This window comes from Oncorhynchus mykiss, chromosome 17, assembly GCF_057628025.1.
Source record: "Oncorhynchus mykiss isolate SJ-2025 chromosome 17, ASM5762802v1, whole genome shotgun sequence".
NCBI classification, from domain to species: Eukaryota; Metazoa; Chordata; class Actinopteri; order Salmoniformes; family Salmonidae; genus Oncorhynchus; species Oncorhynchus mykiss.
This window is the reverse complement of record NC_143038.1, coordinates 18,053,601-18,066,517: the sequence shown is the minus strand read 5'-3', so window position 1 is coordinate 18,066,517 and position 12,917 is coordinate 18,053,601. Positions and strand designations below refer to the sequence as shown.

At 48.3% G+C, this 12,917-nt stretch overlaps 2 protein-coding genes across 2 annotated transcripts; both read right to left on the bottom strand.

Annotated features, from left to right (window-relative positions):
• Nucleotides 1-4,269: 4,269 nt before the first annotated feature.
• LOC118940438 (histone H3) lies at nt 4,270-4,749 on the bottom strand. Its single transcript, XM_036949923.2, has one exon. It carries the CDS (start codon nt 4,708-4,710, stop codon nt 4,300-4,302), a length of 411 nt encoding a protein of 136 aa, XP_036805818.2. The 5' UTR covers nt 4,711-4,749; the 3' UTR covers nt 4,270-4,299.
• A 4,380-nt stretch (nt 4,750-9,129) lies between these two features.
• LOC118940446 (histone H4) lies at nt 9,130-9,464 on the bottom strand. Its single transcript, XM_090204982.1, has one exon. It carries the CDS (start codon nt 9,462-9,464, stop codon nt 9,153-9,155), a length of 312 nt encoding a protein of 103 aa, XP_090061108.1. The 3' UTR covers nt 9,130-9,152.
• Nucleotides 9,465-12,917: the final 3,453 nt, after the last annotated feature.

The following is a 12,917-nucleotide window of genomic DNA, read 5'->3' as shown; positions in this document are numbered from 1 at the left end:
AAAAACAATAACATAGCCTTATATTACGGAAATAGTGGTATGAGGTGGATCCTTTATAGGCCAGAGAGCCTCAGATGTTGCATTGAATGATCTCAACAGGTCATTTCAAAGGGGACAAATGAGGCCCAAGGGCACATACTGGCGATTGACCAATCGGTGCAGTTGATTCACATCTCAGATGTGACTAGGTATCATCTTACAACTTATTGTTGCCACAATTGTCTCTTACATGTACTTAGTGGCTGCCGGCCCTCGGTTTAGTACATCGAGCAACAGAGGTTGCCTTTTAGGAGAACGACTGACAAGCGTTCAACTAGCTGGGATGCAACTAGTGTCATCAAAGCACTTTGTCATAGCAAGTTAGAAGAAATAGGTTAAGGTTACGAAAAGGCTTAGGCTTACCCCAAATGCCACGTCCGTTCGTAGCTGTACTCCGTGTAGGCACAACAAGTCATCACACAGAGAGCACACTTGAAGCACAACTGCACTGCCTGGAAGGCCGCAACGGACTGAATTGGAATCCCTCAAACAGCACGCTAACTACATTCCGCTTTATGATGTCACAGTCAGCCCCTCGGAACACTGGTCCTCAACAATCTCAAACACCTTGGATACCCAAGCCAAACATTCTCGAATCACTCACATTCACAAATCAACCAGGGAGAAGAAGGCTGCCAGGAATTGAATGCTGAAAAGCTAACCTCCTTCACAGAGCAACATCATAGGACTGGGAGTTTGTGTTCAACAGCTTACGTTCCCCTATTATCAAGGGCTTAGTTCCTCTATAGGCTGCAGTGCAGATACTTCACATGCAGAGTACAACAACAAATAACAGAGGGCCTGTTACCACACCCTATAGGCTAGGAGTTGAACTTGGACCACAATGACATTGGTAGTAATTAGCCTGCAGCATAAATGACAGCTCCCTAACGGGGACATAAAGTGGAAATGGAAGTGCGACACATAGAGGAAAAGTCCTAATCCTAATCAAATAGACACATTTATTTGTTTATTCTTTTTTTTATTTCACCTTTATTTAACCAGGTAGGCAAGTTGAGAACAAGTTCTCATTTACAATTGCGACCTGGCCAAGATAAAGCAAAGCACTTCGACACATACAACGACACAGACTTACACATGGAGTAAAACAAACATACAGTCAATAATACAGTATAAACAAGTCTATATACGATGTGAGCAAATGAGGTGAGATAAGGGAGGTAAAGGCAAAAAAAGGCCATGGTGGCAAAGTAAATACAATATAGCAAGTAAAACACCGGAATGGTACATTTGCAATGGAAGAAATGTGCAAAGTAGAAATAAAAATAATGGGGTGCAAAGGAGCAAAATAAATAAATTCATGAAATACAGTAGGGAAAGAGGTAGTTGTTTGGCCTAAATTATAGGTGGGCTATGTACAGGTGCAGTAATCTGTGAGCTGCTCTGACAGTTGGTGCTTAAAGCTAGTGAGGGAGATAAGTGTTTCCAGTTTCAGAGATTTTTGTAGTTCGTTCCAGTCATTGGCAGCAGAGAACTGGAAGGAGAGGCGGCCAAAGAAAGAATTGGTTTTGGGGGTGACTAGAGAGATATACATACACCTGTTTAGCAGATGTCGGAAATGCTTGTGTTACTAGCTCCAACAGCACAGTCAAGTCTAACAAGTAATATCTAACCATGTTCCAACATTCCACACAATACACCCAAATGCAATTGGAATACATCAATATATGGACGAGCAATGTCAGACCGTCCGTAGACTAACATACCTTACAATACAATACTTTATATATCCACATGACATGAGCTATGCAAACCACCTCCACGTTAGGAATGTGCCCAGTGATATCTAACAAAAACACACACCTTCGTGGAACCCACATGGCAAGACAGGAAGGAAGACATGCAGGAGTGCTCATGAAGAAGACCGGAATCATCTCCAATCAAGTGAACAATGTCAAAGGAATAGGGCAGGTCATATAGATAGGGAGGCATTTCACCGCCACCCGCTGGACCACAAGTCATTTTGCCAACACTGGCTCATCATTCAAAGCCACATAGGGAGGGATCTTAACACCACCTGCTGGATCAGAAGTGCCACTCACAATGGCCACACAGACCATTTCTCCCTCAACCTGATGCAATTGTCACAACAAGTATGTGCTCAAAATCAAACATTAACTACAACAGATCATCAAATAGGCAAACACATGCTCATGTAGAGTACCTCAAATTATACAGTTACTTTGTCACCAAACCTAATCTGTCATTCATCTACAAATACATGCTCTTCTAAAGCCACAATGCAATGTTCACATGGTACATTTCATTTCTTACAATCTATGTCACTATTACTTCATTTGACTGCTCTTAAATCATATTCACTTAACCCTTTTCTTCACCTGCTGATTTTCTGCTGCTTTTGTCTCTTGCAGATTTGGAGGTCATGTGAATCTATGTTTCTCAAGTATCAAAAGAGAGAAAATGAAAAACGGAATGCTACTTTTCTCTCTAGCCTAGTGCACTCTTTATCTGTAAGCTCCCCTACTGGTGTAGGTAGCTCCAAAAAAAGGTACAGATGCCATAGAACCTGATCTCGACGACCACATTTTACACCAATGCACCCCGACAATCGGTTGGTGGTCGGGAATCAAGTGGATGATTCTGGGACCAATTACAGGATAGGGGTGAGGAGTGTACTGAACTGTGCCTATAGCATGTCAAAAATCCCTCCAACGGGAAATAGGCCTTGGCAAATGGCCAGGGGCGCTGTCCTTTTCAGCACCACGGAGCTCCCCTATTACCTGTCTCATGAGTGAAGATGCAACAGCAGACAATTCCTGCTCTTTTGTCCTGCAATGACACACTTTAGCCGTGTCATTGCTGCATTTAACTGGCAGCCTGTATTTAGGGCCTTTACTTTGTCGTATCATTTGGTCAAGGGGTTTCGATTCGTCAGCAAATCTTCTTTGAAAAATGAACTAAATCCCACATCAGAAGTCGACTTCAAATCACGCCAAAGACACACGACTCTACTCAACCGGAGTCAATAGTATCAAATATTCTGCACTGTGAAGGTGTCATGTGCTGAGCCATTTAGTTCCTATGAAGCCTATTTACGAAGCCAATGCAGCAATCACCACGTACCTGCCTGCATTGGTGATTGCTATTCTGTAATTGGTCAACTACTAATAGGGCAATCATCCCGGCAGCTTCGTAACAGCTGTTTTGCAAGCCCTTGACGATTACATCTATTGATTCCTGCTGTCCTGATACCTTTTCTCTTAAGGGATCTCGGATCTAGTCTAAAGGCCTATCAATGGGTATGGCATTGGAATATTCAATCGCACACTGAATTCATCCCACTAAATACATTCCTTTCATTTCTCCATTTATTCCACCATATCGAAACAACTTACCTATGCACGCACACAAACAAGCACAGAAGGGCGACTTAATAATATCACGTCTAATTTGGTGGCCTACAACATTTCCTGTACCTTCAACCACAACGTTGGTAACAATTTTTTTCGACCACCTTTCACTTGCGCCGGACAGAGATATATCATTTTACTTTCAATAGCTTAGTCAGTCGCATGAATTATGGGGTGCACACAGCTAACGTTGTAATGATCGGATCAAAACATGGATTTTTGGGGCCATCGAGGAATGTCACATGGCCCAGAAATCATTGAATGGCCATTTTCACAAAGGAATAGACAGACTCATTCCAAGAGCAATTGGAATCGAAAAAACACAACGTGCCCCACTTGGGGACCCGAGGACCGAGTTTGGGAAACGCTGGCCTGAAGATCAAATACCAATAGGGAGCCACTATGACGTGCTCACACGCTGACAGTACCCGCGTTTAACCACTAGATGGCCTCCGTGCTCCACGGTAAACTTTTCCCCTCTCATCAGCGGCACTGCAACATGGGACTTTCAAAGTCAGTTGTTCTTAGCTACATAGTGACCATTTTTAACACTTTTTGCCCTATATCATTACTATCACTTATTACTGCTAGTGTATTTTTCCCCTCTTCTACTCTAGGCATACATCTAATCACATATAGAGAGCGTTATTGAAACGACTCAAGTCAGTTAAGAACCAACTCTTATTTACAATCACGGCCGGTGGTGATACAGCCTGGAATCGAACCACGGTCTGTAGTGACTCGAGAACAGGGAACATACACGGTGGGAAAGGGGCGTGTACAAATGGAACAATTGTGCCTTTTTGACTGAAATATGGAGGTGGCTCTTAAAAGAGCCTTTGGGGGATTTTGGAGATCAGGTCATCGTTTATGCGCGCTCTCCGCGAATACGACGGGCCAGCTGGATGTCCTTGGGCATGATGGTCACCCTCTTGGCGTGGATGGCGCACAGGTTGGTGTCCTCGAACAGGCCGACCAGGTAAGCCTCGCTTGCCTCCTGCAGGGCCATCACTGCGGAACTCTGGAAGCGCAGGTCGGTCTTAAAGTCCTGGGCAATTTCTCGCACCAGGCGCTGGAAAGGCAGTTTGCGGATCAGCAGCTCAGTGGACTTCTGGTAACGACGGATCTCTCTAAGAGCCACGGTGCCGGGCCTGTAACGGTGAGGCTTCTTCACGCCGCCGGTGGCCGGGGCGCTCTTGCGCGCAGCCTTGGTGGCGAGCTGCTTCCTGGGTGCTTTGCCACCGGTGGATTTGCGAGCGGTTTGCTTGGTTCTGGCCATGGCGCTAGCTAGCTTCCTTCTTTCACAGTCGGAGTATAGCCTCAAAATGCCTATGTGAAGTTTATAAAGCCGGCAGCGGCGTCTGCTCATTGGTCACCATCTCCGCACCGCCCTGATTGGCCCGTTGCGGAGGCCTCCTCCGCCGCCCATTGGACGGGAGGCTCGGCCTCTCCGTGCCGCCCCAAAATGCAACCCCCACCCTCGCCGAGGCGCGCTTGGGTCTTTTGTTAGGGCCGCGAGCAACGTTACACTTTACGCGCAATAATGCTCTCATTCTAGCCTACTAGTTGTTATCCTTCATTTAGGCCTCATGTGGGCACTTGATACGGTGCCGTGTATATGTGTGTGTGTGTATCTAACACGCCAAATAATTGGCCAGGCATAGAAAGGACACTTTGCGCTTTTGTTGAGCTAGGTGGTTGGCTCTTAAAAGAGCCTTTGGGGGTTGAGTAGTCAAGTTGCAGCCGCACCAGCGATTTTACTTGGCTTTGACGGCCTTCTCAGTCTTCTTGGGGAGCAGCACTGCCTGGATGTTGGGCAGAACACCACCCTGAGCGATGGTCACGCCGCCAAGCAGTTTGTTCAGCTCCTCGTCGTTACGGACTGCCAGCTGCAGGTGACGGGGGATGATACGAGTCTTCTTGTTGTCACGGGCAGCGTTTCCGGCCAACTCCAGGATCTCAGCAGTCAGGTACTCGAGCACTGCGGCCAGGTACACTGGTGCGCCAGCGCCCACACGCTCGGCGTAGTTGCCTTTACGCAGCAGCCTGTGCACACGGCCCACGGGGAACTGGAGCCCGGCACGGGATGAACGTGTCTTTGCCTTCGCCCTGGCCTTGCCTCCGGTTTTGCCTCTTCCGCTCATATTGGTAGCTTCAGTATGTCACAGAAAGTCTGAATGAGCCGCTGGCCACCTCGAGAGCCTTACTTATACCTCGCCACAAAAGCCATCGATTGGCCACCGGACCGGTGTGGCCTTATCCAATTGGAGTGAGGGAGGGACAGACAGACAGGCAGTCAGCCCTAAGCCCGCCCCCACCCACCCGCCCGCAGGCAGGCAGGCAGCAGAGTGACGAGGGCTAGGCTACTCTGTTTCCCTCCGACTTTTGTGACTTTTTCACGTTGGCGGGAGCGCCAAAGTGACTACTCAAATCACTGAAACATGTATCAATCAATTCGAGAGTGGCTCATAATACCAATGGCTGCTGTCCAACCCACTATAGTATGTATGCTTCTTATTATCAGGATCAATGTGACATGCCAATTCTAACACATCACAACAATGTTGACTGGTGAGGGTGCTGCACTCTTGAGTGACAAATGTAAAGCCATTTAGCCACTCGAAAATGTGGTGCGTAAAAGTCATTCATTTCATTTCTTTTGCACCACGGGTAGGTAGGTGGAATGGAATGACATGCGCTTTTATGGAAAGAGGTGGGTGGCTCTTAAAAGAGCCTTTTGTGGTAACAACATGTGTCGAGTAGAAAGAACACTGTTTGTAATAGGTTTACTTCTTCTTGGGGGCTGCCTTCTTGGCCTTGGCCGCCTTGGGCTTGGCGGCTTTGGGCTTCGCTGCCTTGGTAGCCTTCTTGGGGCTCTTGGCCGCTTTCTTGGCCGCTGCGGCGGGCTTCTTCACCTTCTTTGGGCTCTTGGCGGCCTTTTTGGGTGTAGCGGGCTTCTTGGCCTTCTTGGGGGACTTCTTTGCGGCCACGGCCTTCTTGGCTGCTACCTTCTTGGGCTTCTTGGCGGCGGCGGGCTTCTTGGCGGCCACCTTCTTAGCTTTGGGGGCTGCGGCTTTCTTGGCGGGCTTCTTTGCCTCGACGGCCTTCTTGTTGAGCTTGAAGGAGCCGGAAGCACCGGTGCCCTTGGTCTGGACCAGGGTGCCATTGGTGACGAGGCTCTTGACGGCGATCTTGACACGGGAGTTGTTCTTCTCCACGTCGTAGCCGCCTGCCGCCAGAGACTTCTTGAGCGCGGCCAGGGACACGCCGCTCCTCTCCTTGGAGGCGGACACCGCCTTGACGATGAGCTCGCCTACGCTGGGTCCCGCTTTCTTGGGCTTGGCTGCTGCCTTCTTCTTGGGTGCCTTGGCCGGCGCGGCGGCGGCGGGTGCTGGTGCGACTTCTGCCATGTCTGTCGTTCGGTCCGGTAAACACACACACTTACAACACTACGGTAGTCTGTGAGGAGGAGTACTTTGCTGTAGACGCTGCTCTGCGCTATTGAAGCTCCACACCGTGCAGGGGGCTGGCCTTAAACGCGACATGAGAACCATGTAGACTCAAGCCACCCAGCTCGGCTTCTCCGGGCTGGCCAAATGCTCTTTCACTTGTGTTTTCTGGTCGCCAATATCGGGCCAAAAGTCACCGACGGAGCCGTGTTTTTGGCCCAAAAGCGAACGGCCCAGCGAGCAGACTTGTGTCCGTTCAGAATAAAGTCATGTGGGCTGCAGAAGCCCCGTGCATTTTGCTGCGACTCGCTCAAAACCTCACCGTTCGACTGTCGGGTGGAGCGGTGCGCACTGCTTTTCCTGTGCTATTTGTCTCCTAAATGGCCTAAAAGTGCATCCGATTGCGAGCACCATTGATTGTGGAGTGAGCCGAGATGTCTGGCAAGGGAATCAAATGGTTTGGCGTCCCCTGATGTGCTCCTTGGTGTTTTAAAGGAGAGCTCTTTTGGGGACCTTAAAACACATGCACTTGTGAGGCCTGGCTGAGACTAGTTTCACGTTGTATTCGTCATGTGTCCAGGAGGCAAACGAAATAATACACTGTCCAACGACATGCTTACTTGCACTGTGTGTGTGATGTTTTATTAGTATGAGTTTATTAGTTGGATTTGGAGCCTGTGTGTTTTCTTGTGCTAGGTAGTCTCTCTCTCTGTCTGTGTGTCTCTTTCAAAAGCGTGTCAGAGAGAGAGAGAGAGAGATAGGCTTGTGGCCTTCTCGCAGTCCTTCCTCGCTTGACTCCGCAGCGTGACTCACTCGTGCCGGTCTTTGTGTCTTTGGGTCTTGGTGTCTGGCTGTGCGGCCGGCGCTATGGAGGCTGGCGCCCCATGTGCTTGTCCGCCCTGATATAGGCCTAGAGAGAGAGAGATTTGGAGCCTCTTCTTCTCTCTCCTCCTCCCTCTTGTACAGGTGTGTGTAAGGGATGTGAAACGGCTAGTTTCAATCGGTGACGTCACTTGCTCTGAGACTGTTGTTGATGATGTGTGCAGAGGGTCCCTGGTTCGGCCTAAAGTTATACTGTTACACAGGCTCCAGTCATCGGAGCACGAGTGGAATCCCACTCACTGTGTTATACTGCCATGCACACATTCCTACCCTGTTCATGTCAGCATCATTTATTCCCTCTCCCCCCTTTTTGACATGTCCTCCACACACACACACACACACATATGGATTTGCTTTTTTCACTGACAGGTTGGGTGGCTCTTAAAAGAGCCTTTGGGTTACTACAGCACTCCAAATGGGCTGTTTACTTGGAGCTGGTGTACTTGGTCACGGCCTTGGTGCCCTCGGACACTGCGTGCTTGGCCAGCTCTCCGGGGAGCAGCAGGCGCACTGCGGTCTGGATCTCCCTGGAGGTGATGGTGGAACGCTTGTTGTAGTGGGCCAGGCGAGACGACTCTCCGGCGATACGCTCGAAGATGTCGTTCACGAACGAGTTCATGATTCCCATGGCCTTGGAGGAGATGCCGGTATCGGGGTGGACCTGCTTCAGGACTTTGTACACGTAAATGGCGTAGCTCTCCTTCCTCGACTTTCGGCGTTTCTTGCCGCCTTTCCCTGCGGTCTTGGTGACGGCTTTCTTGGAGCCCTTCTTGGGCGCGGACTTTGCTGGCTCGGGCATGATGCTGATGTCTTGCTGCTTCTCACAAACGAATGAGGGGGTGGAGAGCCCTTTCCCTCTTATGAAGACGAAGCTAAGCTAATTCGCCGGCCGTGGACACACCCCTGCTTTCTCATAGGCGCCCCTGCCATTTGCCCAGTGGAGCTGAGCGCGCATAAGAGCCTTCCACTCAGAGGCTTGCTTCCCTAACAAAGACCATAGCCTATGCTCTGTCACTGGTGGGGAATGGTGTGTTTCCAAAAAAGTCCTACAATGGCCAGAAATAAGGCCCCCCTTTTTGGTACTTGGTGGGGATTTCCCAGCCGTGGTGCCTCAGTAATACGACTGTACGCAAAGCCTGCACTGAACATAGCCTCCTGTCACGAATACTCCCTCCCTGTCCACTCAAGAGTGGCTCATGGTTTAATACGACTGTACGCAAAGCCTGCACTGAACATAGCCTCCTGTCACGAATACTCCCTCCCTGTCCACTCAAGAGTGGCTCATGGTTTCCTACGATAATGGATTTGACCCTTTTGAAGCGGATGTGGGTGGCTCTTAAAAGAGCCTTTGGGTTCAAGTCGGGATGTTGACGTTCCGAGAAGAGTGCGTTTAACCGCCGAAACCGTACAGGGTGCGTCCCTGGCGTTTCAGAGCGTAGACCACGTCCATGGCCGTAACGGTCTTCCTCTTGGCGTGCTCGGTGTAGGTGACGGCGTCACGGATCACGTTCTCAAGGAACACCTTCAGGACACCGCGGGTCTCCTCGTAGATCAGCCCGGAGATACGCTTCACGCCGCCACGGCGAGCCAGACGGCGAATGGCGGGCTTGGTGATTCCCTGGATGTTATCGCGGAGAACCTTACGGTGACGCTTGGCGCCTCCTTTTCCGAGTCCCTTGCCGCCTTTACCTCTTCCAGACATCGTGTGTTCGCTAGCTGAGTTCAAGTGAATTAATGACGTAATTTTAGTAGTAGACAATGGACCTGATCGGACAGCTCAGAGCCTCTGCTCTTTTCTGTCCATAAGAAACAATTGGATTAGTGGAAGAGGCAGGGCAGGCCAGGAACAAGGAAGAAGGGTGTGGTCAGCATGGCATCACCCGAGGCTGAATGCCCTAAGGTTTTTATCAGAACGGTTAGTTTCGCCTTTTTGCTTTTCCCGACATTAATTCGTGGTGTTTTGTTTTAAAAATAGAGGTAAAAAATAAATAAAAATAAAAAAATAAAAATAAAAAAAATATAAAAAATAAGAGGAGAAAAAGGAGGAATAAAAGAGGGATAAAAGGACTTCATTAAAATTGTAGCTCACAGCTGTGCATGGGGAGAGGGGTCAGGGTGCTAAGGAGTGCATTCACATGTATCTACACATTTTCACAAATATCTACACATTTTCATACACACTTATTTTTTTTATTTTTTTTTTTCCTTTCTTTTTTCTTTTCTTTCTTTTTTTTCTTCCTCTCTTCTAGGTCAGCTTCAGCATTATGGACATGGGTGTATCTGTGGTCCATTTGGCCTGTCCTACGGCTTCCTTCAATGATGGGTTGTGAGTGGCTCTGTTGATGAACTTCTGGCCAATGACTGACTGTCTGTTGTTGATTGATGTCAGTCCAGATATGCTGTTAACGTAGTGGTTGCTGATGTATCTTGGTAGTCTGTAAGCCATTTTTGCTGCCATGTTTTGGACTATCTGTAGCCGATTCATCTGCTGCGGTGAAGCTGTTATCCAGGCTGGCAGGGCGTATTCAAAGAGGGGTCGGATGTAGCTGATGTAGACTTTCAGCACTGTCTGAGGTGAGGCTCCATATTTTCTTCCGCACAGCGTTTTTAGGTGGTTTAGTCTTTTTCGTCCCTCTCTCTCTATGTTCGCTATATGGGTTGTCCAGCGCATGTTCTTCTGGAAGGTGACTCCAAGGAATTTTGCTTCTTTTTCTACTTTTATTGTTTCACCGTAGAGTTTGAGATCTATGGGTTTCCTGGTTCTTTTCCCTGTGCTTTTTGTGAAGAGGACACATTGGGTCTTTTGTGGGTTCAATTTTACTCGCCACATGTTGGACCACGACTCGATCATTTCAATAGACTTCTGGAGTTTTTTTGCAGCAAGTTGAGGACATTTGGAGCTGGACCAGTAGCAGAGGTCATCGGCAAACTGTGAGACTTGACCTACGGTGGGTGGAGGGTAGTAGATATCTGATATGTAGAGTAGAAAAAGTAGCGGGCTTAGAACTGCCCCCTGTGGGACACCTGCCTCCGGGGTGAAAGGTGAGGATATTGCTGTGGAGACCTTCACTTTAATTGTACGGTTGTGGAGAAAGCTGGTGATGATGTTTCTGATGGAGAGCGGTAGTTTGAGATTGGAATCTGCGAGCCGGTAACACAGTCCATTGTGCCACATCTTGTCAAATGCTTTCTCTATGTCAAAGAAAACCGCCAGGGTAAGTTCTTTTTTCTTGAAGTTCCGAAGGATGTCCTCTGACAGTCTTAGAATGTTATCGGTGGTTGATCTTGCTTTCCTGAAGCCAGCTTGGTGGATTCCAAGGAGGCCCATTTCCTCGGTGTGGCCGCTCAGTCTTTGGGTGAGTACTCGCTCAAACAGCTTCCCGACATGACTGAGGAGGCTGATTGGTCTGTAGCTTGTGACGTTGTATGGGTCTTTGTCAGGTTTGTGGATCATCGTGACAACTGCAGATTTCCAGGGTAGGGGAAAGTAGCCTTCCGTGAGACATGCTGTGAAGAGGTTGGAAAGAAGGTGCAGGTATTCGTCAGGTGCTTGTTTGATGAGTGTGCTGTCAATGTTGTCTTCCCCTGGTGCTTTGTTTTTTGTTTTTTTCAGGTGGGTCTTGATTTCTTCAATGCTCACAGAGCGGGTGAGGGGATGGTCTACTGGTGTCGGATTTGAGGTGTACACTGTTTTCTGCATTTCTCTGTCGACGATGGTTTTCCAGTCTTTGTCAAAGAGAGGGTCGTCGGGACAAGAATGAACATTTTGTAGGTGGTTTCTGAATAATGTTGCTTTTGTTTTGTTGTCTTCGATGAGTTGGTTTTGAGACTTTAGCACAGGTATGATGTTATTGGTTTTGTCTCCGTTGATTGTTTTGATTTTTTGCCAGAAGGTCCGGGGGTTGGTGTCTGTATCTAGCTGGTGATAGAAGGCAGTCCACTGTTTCTGTTTGTGGAGGGTGAGTTGGTGTCTGATGTGATTTTGCAACCGATTAACTTCTGTTTTCAGGTTGGGTGCTCTTGTTCTAATAAAGTCTCTCCGGATCTTTCTTTTCTGCTTGATGAGACTGAGGATATGTGGTGGGAGTTGTTGTGGTGGTCTGGTGGTGGTAAGTGGGATGGTCTCTTCCCGGGCCTGGATGAGGATACTCCCTATTCTCTCCGCCAGCTGGTCCAGATCTTTGGGGTTCTGCGTTGTTGCTGCAATATTTGTTATCTTGTCTGTAATGCAATTTCTGTATTTTTCCCAGTCTGCTTTCTTGTAGTTGTATCTTTGCTTTTCAGGTGCTTGTTGGAGTTGGAGAGAGAACGTAATTTTCGGTGCTCGGTGCTCTTATTATCTGCGTTTGGTGGACCTGATTGAAGCCATTGGCACAGAAAGCGCGCGCTTTTGCCTGGCCTCTGCTGCAAAGGGGAGGGCGTTCGTTCTAGGGAACTATGGAGGAAGAAGAAATCAAAGCTACTTGCATGCGCGGGAAACACACTCAAATACTGAGCTATGTTGAACACAAGGCCCAACTGTGATGTCCCACTCTTCACATTGATTGGTGTTGTTCTTCTTGTTGTTGTTGTTGTTGTTGCGCCTGATTCAACTCTTTCAATCAGCTGTGCCTCTCCAGGGCTTCAACAAAAATGCCTACTCTACCCCTGCCTGGAGTTGGGAAACACTGAACTAGTAGGATTCAACCCACTGCAGTTGCCAGTCACACCTAATAGAGATAGGCGTTAAAAACCTCAAATAGTGTCACAAGTACAAAGGAGAAACGAAGTGGCACAAACGGGAAACAAATACACAAGGAATGCCACAAATCCTAAGGGGTCCGTAATGTCACCTCAGCAGTCATGTAGCTCTTGAAGGCCATGTAATAACGTCATTCTTCTTTTTCTTCCCTAGACATGATCCAGGTGGCCATGGGACGGGTGGTGATACCTCTGCAAGCTGAAATGCAGTAAAACATTCCTCAGACACCCACCCAACACACACACAATAAAGGGATCATTTTCCTATGCGTACAGAGGTGATAGGGATGTGCAAATATTGTATGGTACTTTTTTCAAAAAACAATAACATAGCCTTATATTACGGAAATAGTGGTATGAGGTGGATCCTTTATAGGCCAGAGAGCCTCAGATGTTGCATTGAATGATCTCAACA

What these genes read in the sequence shown, in the direction of transcription:
- LOC118940438 (XM_036949923.2), bottom strand. Translation starts at nt 4,710, where the DNA reads ATGGCCAGAACCAAGCAAACCGCTCGCAAATCCACCGGTGGCAAAGCA.
- LOC118940446 (XM_090204982.1), bottom strand. Translation starts at nt 9,464, where the DNA reads ATGTCTGGAAGAGGTAAAGGCGGCAAGGGACTCGGAAAAGGAGGCGCC.